General features: G+C 15.5%; 2 protein-coding genes across 2 annotated transcripts, besides 17 other annotated features; both read left to right on the top strand. All coding sequences in view use genetic code 6, as the record gives it.

The window, feature by feature from the left end:
* Positions 1-1,070: 1,070 nt before the first annotated feature.
* On the top strand, positions 1,071-1,919 carry IMG5_049040 (vacuolar type h+-ATPase proteolipid subunit, putative). The gene is made up of 4 exons (XM_004037515.1): positions 1,071-1,174; positions 1,243-1,401; positions 1,461-1,537; positions 1,613-1,919. Exons 1-4 carry the CDS (start codon positions 1,102-1,104, stop codon positions 1,763-1,765), a joined length of 462 nt encoding a protein of 153 aa, XP_004037563.1. The 5' UTR covers positions 1,071-1,101; the 3' UTR covers positions 1,766-1,919.
* A 43-nt stretch (positions 1,920-1,962) lies between these two features.
* Positions 1,963-2,000: a microsatellite.
* A 3,160-nt stretch (positions 2,001-5,160) lies between these two features.
* Positions 5,161-5,194: a microsatellite.
* A 651-nt stretch (positions 5,195-5,845) lies between these two features.
* Positions 5,846-5,896: a microsatellite.
* Positions 5,860-5,905: a microsatellite.
* Positions 5,906-6,111: 206 nt separating this feature from the next.
* Positions 6,112-6,162: a microsatellite.
* Positions 6,163-8,128: 1,966 nt separating this feature from the next.
* Positions 8,129-8,163: a microsatellite.
* A 1,107-nt stretch (positions 8,164-9,270) lies between these two features.
* Positions 9,271-9,321: a microsatellite.
* A 210-nt stretch (positions 9,322-9,531) lies between these two features.
* On the top strand, positions 9,532-10,846 carry IMG5_049030 (tip41-like family protein, putative; the record flags this gene model as incomplete). Its single annotated transcript, XM_004037514.1, has 2 exons — positions 9,532-10,219; positions 10,365-10,846. The coding sequence occupies 2 exons, from the start codon at positions 9,532-9,534 to the stop codon at positions 10,844-10,846; spliced, it is 1,170 nt and encodes a 389-aa protein (XP_004037562.1).
* Positions 10,847-11,759: 913 nt separating this feature from the next.
* Positions 11,760-11,798: a microsatellite.
* A 1,764-nt stretch (positions 11,799-13,562) lies between these two features.
* Positions 13,563-13,616: a microsatellite.
* Positions 13,576-13,651: a microsatellite.
* Positions 13,652-13,675: 24 nt separating this feature from the next.
* Positions 13,676-13,745: a microsatellite.
* Positions 13,677-13,754: a microsatellite.
* Positions 13,688-13,745: a microsatellite.
* A 1,218-nt stretch (positions 13,755-14,972) lies between the features above and the next one.
* Positions 14,973-15,042: a microsatellite.
* A 584-nt stretch (positions 15,043-15,626) lies between these two features.
* Positions 15,627-15,683: a microsatellite.
* An 81-nt stretch (positions 15,684-15,764) lies between these two features.
* Positions 15,765-15,820: a microsatellite.
* Positions 15,821-16,116: 296 nt separating this feature from the next.
* Positions 16,117-16,151: a microsatellite.
* Positions 16,152-17,019: the final 868 nt, after the last annotated feature.

Below are 17,019 nucleotides of genomic sequence, written 5' to 3'. Positions count from 1 at the left end.
ATGTCTTTCATAAAAAATAACTCAAAAATTTAAAATTATTGCAAGATTAATAATTCTACAAATTAAATTTGAAACAATAAATGATGGTTTTTTGTTAATAAGTAATAAAAGTATATACTTTTCATCATTTATTATATATAACATTTATAATCTTCAATACGAAATTCCAAATAAATAAATATAGGTTATTTTTAGAATATTTATCAACATAAAAAAAAAATTATAAATATAACTTAATTATTTTCTCAAAGCAGATATTTATATTAAAATAAAGCCAGAAGATATTTACATTAAAATAAAACCTGATAAATTCAAAGTAAAACAATCACAACTTAGAAAATAACAGTGTAAAATTTCTTAAAAAAAAACACACACTTTTATACTCAAAAAAAGCTTTCCAAAAAAGTCGAAAATTTTAAGAGGTCAGATGAATAAAAACGATAATATAATAAAGTAAAAAAATAGAGTATTATTATTTATATTTTATTTATAATTAAAATTAACACGTATACATATAAATATTTATATAATATAATTAAATTCTAAAAATATAAAAATAATTACAATATACATAATATAATAAATAAAAAAAATTAATAATTATCAACACAGATATTTTATTAAACATTTAATATATTTTTGAATTAAATACTTACTAAAAAAATATAAAATATTAATAATTATGACTGATAATACTAATATTTTTAGTATTTTTTAATAATATTTTATTAAAGGAATTTGTTTTTTGGATAAGAATTTTATAATTATATTATTTAGTAAGAATAGATAAAAAAAAAAATACTTTTATTTTCAAAATGGATTAATAAATATATTGAGAAAAATAATTTCATTTATAATATTAAATTAAATAAAAATTATTACAAAATATGAGAATTTTGATTTGATTTATAATTAAAAAAAAAAACATAATAATATTGCAAAAAAAGATAAAAAAAAAAATTAATAATTTAAAGGAAAAAAATATAAATAAAAAATAATTAAAACAACTCATTTAATCAAAATAAATAAAAAATTAAATTAAAAAATTTAACAAATTTACTATAAAAAAATAATAAAAATAGCAAAAAATAAATATAAAAAATGTCAGAAGTTATTTCTCATAGTCCCGCATTTTTCGGTCATGCAGGAGTTGCACTTGCATTAGTATTGGCAAGTAAAATTAATAAAAAGAATGATACAAAAACAAATTATATCCTCAAAAAAAAAATAAAAAAAAATAAGATGTCGGAGCAGCATACGGAACTGCTAAAGCTGGTGCAGGTATAAGTGGAATTGGAATATGGAAACCTTAAATTATTATGAAATCATTAATTCCTGTTGTTATGGCAGGTATTTTAGGTATTTATGGGATGATTGTATCAGTTATATTAATTTAGAAAAGTAAATTAAATATATTGTATTAATTTGATTTAAAATAAATAATTAATTTAATTTTAAAGTCTCGAAAACTAAATATACAGATGCTGATGGATATGCTCATTTTGCAGCTGGATTAAGTTGTGGATTTAGTTCTTTAGTATAATTTTCATTATATTAAATTATTATTTTATTTTTGTATAAAAAAAAAAAAAAACAACAAACAAACAAAAAGGCAGCTGGATATGCTATTGGAATTGTAGGTGATGCTTGTGTTAGAGCTAATGCACTTTAAGAAAAGATTTTTGTTGGAATGATTTTAATTTTAATTTTTGCAGAAGCTTTAGGACTTTATGGGCTTATTATTGCATTAATATTATCATAATGATTTTTTTTTTTTAAATATATAATAAAAAAAGGAAATAAAGATGAATTATATTTATTTTTTATATAATAAAAAGAAATATATTAGGCAATTTTTTTAAAAAAACAAAAATAATAATATTTACATTTTTTATATTTATTAATTATTTAAAATAAAATACAAATAAAATTAATTATTATTAAAGTTTAAATATTTAAAAATTAAATAAATATATATAATTTTAAATAATTATAAATAAAACATACTTATTATAAAAATTTTATTAGAATAAGTTAGATAGTAAATAATACCCATGTACAAATATTTAATTAAAATAACTTAAATACAAATCTAATATTATATTTTATATATAAAAAATTTAAAATACATATAATTTAATTAATATTTAGTCTAATATTAATAAAAAATCATTAATTTGTTTTTTAGTATTATTAATTCCAAATTAATACTTTTTTTTTTGATTTTTATTATTTCATTTTTTATTCGAAATTATTAATTTAGAAAATAATATTATCGTATTCTTCAAACAAAGTTTTTTACGAAGTAATTTATTTTTTAGATTCGCCTCTAAAACTTTCTTTTAATTCATTATTAAACTATTAGATAATCTTTTTTTTTCCAATATCTAAATTCTATTAATTTTAATATTTATTCATATTATTAGAAAATAAGTTTTATTCCTATTGTTTTATTGGCGGAAAAAATAGCATTTACTAACTAAAAAATTTCGTTTTTAAAGAAAAACTTTTCCTTTTAGTGTTTTAAACTTTTTGACTAAAATCATTAGTTTATTTCCTATCAACTAAAAATAAATCAAGCATTTTAGTATTTTTATTATTTTTTGGTAAAGAAGCAGGTAAAGAAACATGTTTTTACCTTAATGAAATTTAACATTAATCTAAATAATTAACAAAAATATTATTTTTTTTATGAAAACTTCCTCCATTTTTAGATTTACAATCTTCATAAATTTATGAAAAATTTTTCTTTTTATCAGTATCACGTCCTAAAATATTTAAATTTTATTCTAAATTTGGATTTTTGAGCATTTAATATGTTTTAGAATCCTAATAATGTTAAGAAAATATATTTTAATGATAATTTCTTTTCATATTAAAATCAATTTTTGTTTAAGAAATTGTTTTCTCCTATTGTTCTTCTGCTCTTGAACATAAATATTTGGGAAATCCAACTGAAAGTTTTTAGGCCATATTTTTTATAAATATTTTATTTTTAAAAATTATTTATATACTTTTTGTATGATTAATAAAAATAAAACTTGCATATATATATATAAAAAAAAAATATATATAAAAAATCACAATTAATTATTTATTTCATTTTCCAATTTAATTAAACTATTTTCACTACTATCTAAAGCTTCATTTTCCTCTAAAATAAGTTCATTTTTATCTTAGTTTTTATATAAAAATGGATTTTAATGTTGCCTTTAACTTTTAAGTAATAAATGTTTTTATAAAAGCTAATTATTAATATTTGTTTCTATCTTTTTACTACTAAAGCTTCTTTCCTAATTTTACTCCAAAGCAATATTAGTATTAAAATTTTATTATAAAACTTCTTTTTCTTTTATATTATTAAGTCTTTTTTCCTAAAGAAAACAAACTCTTTCGATTTATCCTTATAAAGAATCAATTTATTATACAATAAGTTCCTTTTTTTTTTCATATTCTTTTAATTTAATTCTAAATTCTTCAATTTTTTTTCTCAAATCAACTAAATTTTCACAATCATCTTCATTTAAATTTCTTCCCAAATAATTTTTTAAGTCTTATTCGCTTAAAAAAAGTACATATTCTACAAAAGAAATTTCCTTATAAATCTAATTTACCATAAAACTGTTTTAAATGAGTTTTTCTACAAGCTCTCTTAAATCTACAGAAGGAAAAAAAGAGATTATTTTTTTTAGTATATCTAATAAAAATTCATTATTCTTTTTCAAATTTTCCATTTCGATTTAATTATTTATTTCTTTCTCTTACATTTTTTCGTCTATTACATATTCTTTTTGATATCTTCCCTCATTTTCATTTTCTTCTTCTTCTTCTTCATTTTTTTCTTAATTTATTATTTTTTGTTCTTCTTTTTTAAATAATAAAACGACTTTGTTTTCTAAATCTTCCATTTCCTCATATAAATCTTAAATTTGTATTTCTTTTTCATTCAAAAGTGCTTTCTTTTCTTGATTTTCTTTTATTAAATTATTTTTTTCTTACAATGTAAAATCTAATTTGTTTAAAATTGCATTTGTTAAAAAAAAAAGATCTTCCATTGATTTTATTTCTTTTTGATTTTCCAGTTCTAACAAAAAATGAAAATTTATTTTATTTTTTTATAAAAAATTTTAAATTAAAGTTTCTATTTAACTAATATGCTTTTATTAATTCTCTACTAAGTTTTTTATATTTTCACTTTGGATGGTCAATCTTTAATTATTTTCTATTTATTCAGTTAATTCAATATTTTATTTGGTTAATATTTATATTTAATGTTATTATTCCTTTAATTTTTATTCGAAATTTTCAATATTTTATGTGGATAATGTTTAAAATTTTTAAAATTTTGTCTATGAATTAGAAGATTTATGAATTTTTGTCTATGAAGTTGAAACTTTTGAGATTCTATTTTGTTTGCTTTTGGAAGATATGCTTGATTATGATGAAAAATTCATTGTTTATAAACAAAAAAATTAATTTAAATTTTTATATATTAAACATGAACTATTAATTTTAATATATTAATATTAATAAAAATTAGTAACTTTTATTAATAAATATTTTTTTTTTTTTTTTCATTTAAAATATTCATATATTTTAAATAAAATTCTTCCATATAATTAATACATTATTATTTGATAATATAAAGGTTTTAAATACTAAATTAAAAAAGATTAATTTATTTACAAGGTTAATTAAAATAAAATATTTACATAACTTCATATATAAATAGATAATATAATAATTTACTCCAATTAAACTATATTTATAATCTCCTATATATACTTTCAGATATAAACAGATTAATAAAATTACGAATTTCTCCACTTCCGTAAGTAACACAAACCATAAAACACTTAAGAAAACCTATAAAATAACTAAACACCTAAAAATAAACATTAAATAATAACTATAAAATACCTTTTATTAATATTAACAAACCGTGATGATATAACAAGAAAAAAAGAAATCGGAAAAATCAACAAAGACATGCTTTTAGAAATTGATGATGTTAAATTTAAAGAAGACTACATGATAATGAATTACTCAGCTTTTATTAACATATACAAGTAATATATAGAAAAACTAATATTAATAATAAAAAACGAAGAAGACGGCTATATATAAACTTTGAATCAAAACTACATAGCAATATCCTAAATATTTATCTATATTTATATATATATATATATATCTAATTAATACCTATATGAAGGTAAAATAGGCAATAAACATACCATATTACCAAACAAAGTCTCGAAGAAAGATTAAAAATATAAATATATTTAAAAATAGATGTTACATTAATCCTATCATGTCCCATAATATGGAAAGAAAACCTATAACTAATAAGTGATTTACACGCAACTGAAAACGGGGAAACAACGAAACATTTACATATAGAATTTCCCGAAAAACACATTCCGATTTACTGCACTTACAATGATTTTGTTTATAAAGACTATTTTTAGCTTCCAAGGTTTGTAAATTCAGTTTTTATTTCTTATTTATAACATTAAAATATATGGATTAATTTTAATTTGCTGAATAGTTTGCGAAAGAGAAACAACTCGAAGATAAAGTTCATTAAGAGTTTTAAAATTTCTATATTATAGGAATTTATTTTGATTAGAATAGGGAGGAGGGGGGGGTTTATGGGAAATCTTAATTTATCGAATTAATCAGGCTTATTCTTTTTTTGATGATTTTAAAGAAGCAAATAGACTTATTTTTAAGTTAGAAAATATTAAATTGAATTTGGATTGATTTATAAAATTTTATTAACTTTTTTTAATTTAGTTTATTTAAAATTTTTAATTCAAGTTAGTTGTAAAAGTTTATATAATAATATATATGTTATTTAAATATGAAATTATTTTATTATATAAATTATTTATAAAATGAATGAACCAAAATTATATTAAGATATTACTTTTTATTATGCTTCTTTTTTTCTTAGATTTTTTTTTCAATCAAAAAAAAAAAAAGAGAGAAAAAGGCCATAACCTATTTACATTTTAAAAAATTTATTTTTTATATTTTTTCGATAATTTAAAATCAATAAAAATGCTTTAAAAAAAATTTTGTAATAAACTAAGATAAACATATAAAAAAAATAAAAAAAAAATCATAAAAATACTAAAAAAATATAGAATTAAAAAAGCTTATCTAACTAAATTTCTAAACCCTTAATCAATTTCCATATAAAAGTTATTTCATAACTAAATATCTTAAAGTTTACAAATAATAAAAAAGAAAATTCTATTGATTTTATAAATAAAACAATCTACCAAGCAAACAATTATTAATGAAAGAATATATACCCTTTTCCAATTAAACCACATTGTATAATTTAATTATATTTTATCCATTATTTGTTTGGCTAATGTAAATTTAATAACTTAGAATTTCAACGAAATTTCGAATTCTTTAATTGATTTTAATTTTTAATTTAATAAAACGAATTCTCATTTTCCGATTAATTTTTTTATAAAAAAAAATTACTTTCAAAGCTTTTTTTTTTAAAAGAATAGACTTTATAATATAAACTATTCATGAAATTTCCCTTTAAAATATCTACTTTACTTGGAAACTTAATATCCGAACTTTCCATTTTATACGTACTACTTTCATTTAAATTTTGTATTATTCATTTATTCCTTTTTTTCATTTAAATTTTAAATAAATTTAAAATCTTTCTTTATTAGTTATTTAACTTTTCTTTATATTTTTTAATTTATTGAACCTAAATTTAAAAAAGTTTAAATTATTCATTTAAATTTTTAAACTTTTGTTAAATTTCAAAAATATCTCTTCTTTTAAATTACTAAAAATTATTAAGAATTTTATGTCTTAAAATAGAATTTTTTACTTGTTTTTTATCCCAATACTTATCTTTGAAATCTTCCTAATTATTCCTTTTTTATTTTTCAAAAGTTAATTATTACTTTTTGGATGGTAAATTTTAATGTTTATTGTAAAAGACTCTCATATCAATAATATTATATCAACTTTTCATAAATTTTTCCATTAAATGAATAAAAACTGTTCTAAGAGGGCAATTTAAAAATGACTTAATTCCATATTGAATATATCTTGTATATTTATTTAAATATTTTTCTCAGCTTTTATTCTTACTAAAGCAAATTAATTATCTTCTATAGTCTTTTAAATTCTACCTTAAATTATTTCATGAACTAATTTTTTATTTAAACATTATAAACTAAAGTTAATATATTTATTTTTACCGTAGTTTAATTTTTAATTACTGAATTCAGATACTTACTATATTTATTTTAGCTTTTATAACCTTTATGTCTATATAAAGATTTAAAAAGTTGAAATTTTAAGTACTATTAATCATTTTTTCTCACTTTTTTATTTCAAATTCGTTTCCTGTATTTTTTAATAAATCTTTCATTTTTTCCAAATTTTCAGATTTATGTTAAAAATTCAAATTAATTTAAAAAAAATTCACATTATAGTGAATCTTGAATATTAATTAAATTAAAATTATCATAATACTGTATAGGTTCTTAATAGATTTTTAGAATTTGTTGTTTCTGTATATTACGATTATATTTTAATGTACTTATTAGTTTTTTTTTCGATTTGAATGGATTATATTATATTATTATATAAATGTAATAATCGTAAGACTTTATTAAAACAAAACTAGTTATTATATTATATATATTGAAAAATAAATAATAAAAATATTATATTTTTCATATAAAATTTATTTACTTTTTAATGATTTTTAATTTATAAATTTGAATTTTTTTTTATTTATTTTTATTGGATTTTAGCTATTAATATATATTAAAATTTTAAACTATAACTTTTTATAATTATGGTATCTTATAACTTAATAAATAATAGTTTTGTTAAATATTAAATGATTATATTGTTAAAAATAATAAACCATTATATTAAACAACTTAAAAATATAAATCAATAAATAAAATTTATATAATATATATATTCATATAGTTGTTTTGTTTATTTTTCTGAATTTCTTTTATTAAGAAATAATTTCAATAACAAAAAAAATGTAAATAAAAGACATATATCGACATTCTTTCTGATTTAAGTTAAAATAACTAAAATAATATATAAAGAAATATTATAAATATAAAATTATTTTTAAATATAATTTTATTTAATTACTTCTATACAGATATATATTATATAAAAGTACATATAAAAAATAAAAATAAATAATAATCTATATAATATAATAAAATTTTAATTTACAGGGAAAAAAAAAAAAAAAAACAAAACTAAACAAATAAAATTAGAGAAATAAATAAATTTAAAATTATTTTTTTAAAATGCAATTTATTTATTTTCATATTAAATTTAATATCATTTATTTATACTAATTTTACTTTTAATATATTTTTCTTTAAGTTTTTAAATCCAATATTCTGGAATTTAAGGTTATATTTTTTATATTTATTTAAATTATTTATTAGATTATTCTAATCTTTGTATAAACTATTTAATCTCTTCATTAGTATTATTATTACTTTTTTATTTCTTTTGTTACTTTTTTGCACTATTTTATTAATTATTTATTTTTTTTGTTTCTTAATCTTAACTTTAATCATTATTATTTTAATTGTTCTCTTCTTATTCTTTTTAATTTACCTTATTATTTTCATTTGGTTTTTATATTATTTTATCAAATTTTAGTATTTAACTCAAACATTCTAAATTAACTGCCTCCAAATTAGAATTAAACTATTCTTCTTAACTTTTAAAGTCATCTTGAAATTCATCTTCATCATCATTACATAATTATATTTATATTTTTCTTATATTTTCTTATTATTCTTAACTATTTTTTTGTTAATTTATAAAAAAGAATTTTAATTACTCATTTATTAATTCTTTTTCTTTTTCTATTATTTATACAATTTAAGTTTTTTAAGGGATAAAAATATTAGATTTTATTTTTTTTAACTAGAAGAATAAAAAATATTAACAATTTTTAAATTTAAAAAAGTACATATTAATATAATTCCAAATGCAAATTTTACTAATTAAATTTGTTAAATTATTCTAAAAATTATTAATAATTAATCAAATTAAGGTTGTATTCAGTCAACATGCTTAAAGCATTTAATTATTTAAAATTTACCTTTTTGATTTATATAAAAAGAGTTATTTTCACAGTTTTTTCTTAGTAATTTAATTACCTGATGAAATTATTTGCTTTTGTTTTATTTTTTCATTATAACAATTTTTTTTTTTTTTCAATTATTATTATTATTTTAAAATAAAGAGAATTTTTATTTTTTTTAAATAAAAATAATTAAAAACAAAAATAATCTTATTAAATTAATTTGTAAAAATTAATGAATATTTTTTTAATTTTTAAATTTATTTAAAAAAAAAGATCCTATTTAATAAAAAATAATGCATTTCATATTTATATAGTTGTTAAAAAATCGAATAAATTATATCTTTTTAATATTTTATAAAATAAAATTGATATATATTTATATATATATATATAGTAAAAAAATGAAAACTACAACAAAAACAAATTTACATGAAATCAAATAAAAACTCCCAAAAGCCAAAAAAGAAGAATATTAGTAAAATAATTGGCTGTTTTAATTTTAAAAGGGAGGAATAGCTCCATCAGATGAATTAGACATGTTATAAGACAATTTATTATTAAATGCAATACCAGATGTAGTATATAATGAAAATTATGCAAAAATATTAAATCCAGAAAATGATTTTTGTTTAGAAATACTACCTAAAGATAGTCTCTTATTATCAAATTTTAAGTTTAGGATAAATGCATATTTAGATTTGACAAAGAATTTATAAAAATATGAAGAAGTTAACAATATAACAATCTTTCCTAAAGAAGTAAAAGTAAAATACAGTGAAGAGTGGTAATAAAAGAATTCAAATAAGTAAACAAATGTTGAAATTAAGACTATTTAACAGATATCTGATGTTTTTTTTAGTACTCCATATAAAGGAACGATAAAGAAATATTCAATATTAAGTGATATTTAAAAAAATCATAGTTATTTGAAAGATTTATTATCAGTTTCTTATCAATTTAATATCTAAAAAGAATAATTACAATTCCCTTATGCTGAAAAAACAAACGATGAGATTCCTCTCGAAAATTTAACTGAAAAAAACTAAATTAAATGGGCTAATATGATAAATTTATGGGAAGACGAATTGGGTTTTATATATAATTAAATTTCACTTTTTTTTAAAAAAATATATTTATAATAATTTTTATATAATAAAAAATCAATTTTTTTACTTTTTAATAATAATTTCGCCAATTTATATTTATTTATCCACAAAAATTTATTTTATTTTAGGTGATACAGGATATACAAGTAGTGAATTCAGGTTTAGAGTTATGGGAGATTGCTTTTTTGGATTATTAAGACATTATTTGAGAGTCGATGATGTAATCATTAGGATTTATGATACTAGATATTATCATGATTTCACTTGGAATTATATACTAAGAGAATTTTAAGTTAGAGAAGATACTTATAAAAATATTAAAAGTAAAGGATTTGAATTTACACCTTAATGGAATTTAGATTAAGGTAATTTTTACTATTTATAGTTTGTATTTTTTTTATTTTAGGATAATCTCATGCTATTTACCAATTTTTGGATGTTATTCTAGTTGAAAGAGAGAAAATTTATTTTAAATGATATATATCTGTTTTTATTTATATATTATTTAAATTATATGGAAGTATTTTTTTCGATAGATATATATTTTTTGAAAAAAAAAACATTTGTATTATTTTATTTTTTTTACTTAGTAAATTAAAATATACAATGATTATGTTTATTTTTATATTTGAAAAAAGCATTAAATATTATATATATTTAATTAAAAAAAAAAAATCAAATAGAAAATGATTACCAAAAATAAAAATTCACACAAATATAATATTGAAATAACTTTCTAAAATTTATATATAAACTATAATTCATAAAACGCATAAGTATCCATAACATTATCAAGGGGTATTAATAAACTTTCTTATTAATATTTAAAAAAATAAAATAAAAATAGGTTAAAACAAATCTGAAACAAAAAGAAGGAGACCATATGAACCTAATAATAATATATTTTAAATAAACGAAACTTTTTACTTTAAAATTTCATTAAAATACAACCATAAATCTGAATATAACTCAAAAGCAGTATTTAAATAAACAATAAAATTCCTTTAACTTTTATTAAAAAATCAAAACAAAAAAAAGGTTGAAGCATATATTAACATATATAATGGTGATTAAGTATTCACTTTAGGTAAATTAACAATAAACATCGGAAAAAAAATCAATGAGTCTAATTACTAACAATAAGGAAATTTACAAGAAAATTAACTTTTAGAAGATTCCATAGACTCCAAAGCTAGATTATTATATACATTATAATACCAAAGGTTATTTATTTCTTTTTTTTTAAAAAAAAAACAAAAATCATAATAGAATCGATATGCATGAAACAGAAGATGAATAGAGCTTGATTTCTAACCATTCAACATAAAAATCTAAATTATCTTAAGCTCTTTAAGACTATTAGCATATTTAGCAACCTTAACCACCTTAACCATAGCCTAAAGCTCTTTAAACTCCAAAAAGTGTCCATAAATAAAAAAAAATAGATGATATACTAAAGCCTAAAGTTTTTAATTAAAGTTATTTTCCTTCAAATGTTTAAAATATAAGAAATAATAACCATTATAATAGTAATCATAATAATAATAGCAATATTAATAATACGTCATCATATAGAGAAAAGAGTGTAGAAACAACAGAAAGAAAGTAAAATTTAAATTATTAAAATAATAAAAGGGAAGCTTTATAATAAAAACAAGTCTAATCACATTATAAATATAAGTAAGAAGATAATACAAGGCGTGATATTATACATAAAAAAGTTTAAAATACAGATTTAGGTTCAAAATTGCAATAAATGGCCTAAGAAAAGCAAAACTTTTAATAAGAGAAACCAAATAATAAAATATATATTCATAAATAATATGCATTAAAAGATATAAATAACATTGATAGTTAGATATAATAAATGGAATAAGAGTTACAATCTACTTTTGGGATAAAAGAGAAATAAAAATCTAAATCTCCTGAAAAAACATATACTTTAGAAAAAAGGTTTACTTTTTCAAGTAGCTCTGAATAAATGAATTTTCTTAATAATTAAGATATTTAAGAAAAACAGCATGATTTTAAACTTTTAACTAGATTAGTAAATAATTATTATTATTAATATATATATTTTTTTTTAATATATATAAAAAAAGAGTGATTTAGTTGAATAAAATAGTACTTCTAATTAAAATAGTATATAAGAAATTTCATAAAATGATATAAATTAAATAAACTAATATTAAATGAATTTTTATGATAAATAAATTATATAATTAAAATAAGTGGTAAAACCATTTTTTTTTTTTTTTAAATAAAAAAAAATATTTAATAAAAAATAACAAATTAGTTATAAATTAAAGAAAATATAATAAAAGATTTACAAAATTAAGTATTTAACTTGAAAAGCTAAAATACTAACTAAAGTATATTCCTTTAAAACGGTTCAACATAAAAAGAAGACTATGAATTTTTAAAGAAATAAAATAATTAATTAAAAACTTAATTGATAGATTAAAAGAATATTTATGAGTAAAAAATATAAGAGCTGGAAAAAAAATGCTAGCAAAATAATTTATAATCGAAATAAAATAATAATAATTAAATAGATAAGTAATTTAAAACTAATTAAAATAATAATGATGATTAAATAATAGAAGAAGTAAATAAAAACGAATAGAAATTGAAATAAATACTCAATAAAATGTTAGATGAGTTTGATTTATTGAAAGAAATATAACCAAGGAATACATATGTTGACTAATATTTATTAAGAATAAATTTATTAGAAGAAGAAAATGCAAATATAAAAATTGAAAATAGTTAACTTTAATTAAAAGTATAACAGTTTTAAAATGAATTATTATAAAAAATAAATTGTAATTTATTTGGAAATAATAATGATATAATAAGGAAATAATTGTCCTTTATACAATAATAAATAGATGATTAAAATGTAAATTATATTATTATTTCTTAAAATAAATGTTAAAAAAAAATAGCTGAAGTTACTTAAAAATAAATAAGAATAAGAAAATCTTTAGTTTATATGTTAAAATCATGAAAAAAAATATTAACTTCTGCAAATGTAAAATAATGGTTTAGAATGTAAAATTATTTAAGCTAAAAAAGATATATCCCAAGCTTTAAATAGTGCTTAATAAGCAGGAGGAACTAAATTATTAGAAATTATTCAGTCGAAATTAGATTTTAAAGAAAAATAATGATTAAAAATATACATATTTATTAACATTGTTATAAAGAAAAATTAAAATAAACTAAAATTAACAATACTTATAATTAATAATTAATACAATTTTTATTAAAATTTTTATTTAAATAAATTTTTTATTCTAATTTAGATATATATAAAAAAATACATATATATATGAAAATTTATATAATATATATATAAATATATATAATTTATATATTTAATTTCATATTTTTATAAATATTAATATATATATCGTATATTTACTTTTTTTTCTCTATAAATTAAATATATTTATTATTTTTAATTTATTCAATAAATTAAATTTATATTAAATTTTTAATTTATTAAATTAAATCTCTTATATATTTATATGAATAATTTATAAAGATTATAAATATAAAATAATTTTTTTATTCTTTATTCTATTTATCCTATAAGTTTTTATTTATATATTGTATTTATTTTTTATTTTAAATTTTTTTATATATCAAATATATCATATATTTAAAGTTAAAATAATTTTAAACGATCATTATAATAATATATATATATATATATATATGTATTAATTATTATTTCAATTTTTATTTCATTTTATATTTATTCTCTTAATTTTTTTCCATAATTATATCATTTAAAAAACATCTTTAAAATATAGTTTTAGATCACAAATTTTTTTATTTTTTTTCTTAATAAAAGATAATATATTTTAAATATATAATAAATAAAATTTTATATCTAATTTATATTAAAAATATTAATTTTACACTTATATCAATAAATTCTAAACCTTTATAATATTTTTACTAGTCCATATTGTTTTTTTTTTCGTTTTTTCTATAGTTTGTTTTTAAAAGCTCAATCATAAACATAAAAAGTCCATTATCCCAATTTTTTCAATTTCTTATTTTTAGATTTTTTTTTTTTTAAATATTACATAAAAAATAAAAAAAAAAATGATAAATTTTATAGAATATTTATGTCATAATAATTAAAATTATATGAAAAGTAATTTTTATTATTCTATTATTTATAATTATTCTAAATTAAAACGAAATATATAAACTTATTATCACATTCTCTATTATAAAGATATGATAAATTAAATCAATAAAACTATTTGTAAATTTAAAGAAGTATAATTTATAAATTTATAATGCAATTTACTTAATATAAATAATTTAGATGTAATAATATTTTTATAGCATCTAACAATAAGTTTAAAGTATATAATAATATTAAAAAAAAATATAAAATACATAATATCTATATATAAAACAATAAAAAAAATTAAAAGATTTTTATATAAATTAACATTAATATTTATATATATATTTGTTTTATTTATATATTTTTTAATATAGATAATTATATATATTTTATATTATAAAAAATATTCTATATAAATTTAAAGAAGTTTATAATAATTAAAATATTATTTAATTTATTTTAGAAAAAGTTATTTCAATATTATACTAATATATTAATTCTGGAATATCAGTAATAAATTAATATCATAATTTTTATATTTTAAAACAAAAAATTTAAATTTTTTAATTTTAAAAATAATTGGAAAATATATTAATATTTATTTAAATATATTAATTATTAATTATAAAATTTTAAAATTATTAATTTTAAATTTAAATTTTTTGTACTTAATTATTTATCTAAATTATATTTTTTAATTTTGTTCTAAAATTTGACATATTGTGAAGAATTCTGAAATTTAAATTAATATATGAAAATCTTTATTGCTTTTATATGAAATGTAATTAAAATATTTATATATAATTTAAGTACATTTAATACGATATATATATAAATTTCACATAATACTATATATATTAGAGTAAAATTTACCTAAAAACTTTAATTTATTAACCTAATACAGTAGAACTAACCAAATATTTGATTGCGAAAGGAAAAAGATAATTTATCAAAATATATTTTTTTTATTGATATTCAATTTATAATTATTTTGTTTCACTTTATTTTTCATTTTATAATTATATATTTCTATTTAATTTAAAAACAAAACAAAAATTATCTATTATTTAAGAATATATAAAACTATTAAAAGAACTATAAAAAATCAATATCTTCGTTATTAAATAACTAACAAGATTTAATTTAGAAATACAATTATTTTTAAAATTTTTAAGAAATTTAAATTATAAAGTATTATAACATTAAAATTATTATATAATTAATAGCTTATTTATTTTTATATTAAAAAAATATATATAAAATAATTAAACAAATATAATTATAAATTATTTAATATTTTTAAATAATTTATTTTTTATTTTATAATGAAATCATTTTTTATATGATTTTATCTAAAATATAAAATTCTTATTAGATATAAAATATAATAAATATAAATATAAATATAAATATAAATATAAATATTAATATTTTATTTTATTTTTAATAAATTTTTTTTATATATACATATATTATATTAAATATATATATATAAAAAAATTAATTTATTATTATTAAAAAAATAATAAAATATACAATATATAATAATAAATAATTTTAATGAAATAATCAAATAGTAATTTATTATATTTAATGATGTAAATAGAAATTTTTATTGGTTTGCTATTAATTTATTTTATATAAAAAAATAAAGAAAAATAATCTATAATTCTATTTATATAATTAATTAAAAAAAAAATTATGTGCATATGTAAGTTTCAAATTTATTATATATATTTGATATATATTTTATATATTTTTTTTTTTATTAATTATTAATTATGATTTTTATATGTCATTCTTCTATTTTAATAAAATTTCCATCTATTTTTATATTTTATTGATCTTCTTATTATATAATTTTTTTGATTTTAATTTTATCAAAAACCCTTTACCTACAAATTTCAATCAATTAAAGCTATTAATCTTATTTTTTTAGCCTGCTTTACTCTTTTGCCCATTTTTAAGCTGGCCCATCAACAAATAATTAAAAATATTTAGCGGTTTTTGAAGAAGTCATAAAATGAATCAACAATTAATTATTTATAGTATGATTTAAAAAATCTTATCTAATTTAATTTTATATTTCTAAATCAGATTTATGGTATTCTTCTATATATCTTCTGAAGGATTTTAATAGATTTTTTGTAAAATTTATATGTATAACATTCTTATCTTTATTTTCCATTTTATTCTAATTTTAATATAGAATTTTATTAATTATCTTTTCCATTTTATTTTTCTTCATTTTTTTTATATTCTTATTTTTCAAGAATATATAGTTTTTTAATTTTGGTGAGTTTTCGCAAGTAGAATCTGCATTTTCTAAGTTTTATTCAAGTTTTATTTAACTTTAATTATTATTATTTGTATATTATTTATTATTTATTAAAGGATTTTATAGATTTTATAATATTTATTAAGCTTATAGATATTATTATAATTATAGCAAAACTAATAGTTATTATGGGTTTATTTTTAATAAATTTGTATTATTAATATTTTCCATTTTTTTTTTTCTCTTTTTTTTTTGATAGTATTTTGAGTATTTAAATTATTTTTTTATAATATTTTTTATCACTAAATATTTTTATAATTATATTTAAAAAAATCTTTAATCTCTTAATATA

This window comes from Ichthyophthirius multifiliis (assembly GCF_000220395.1).
Source record: "Ichthyophthirius multifiliis unplaced genomic scaffold scaff_1120509250127, whole genome shotgun sequence".
NCBI lineage: Eukaryota > Ciliophora > Oligohymenophorea > Hymenostomatida > Ichthyophthirius > Ichthyophthirius multifiliis.
This window is presented reverse-complemented; position numbering and strand designations above follow the sequence as displayed.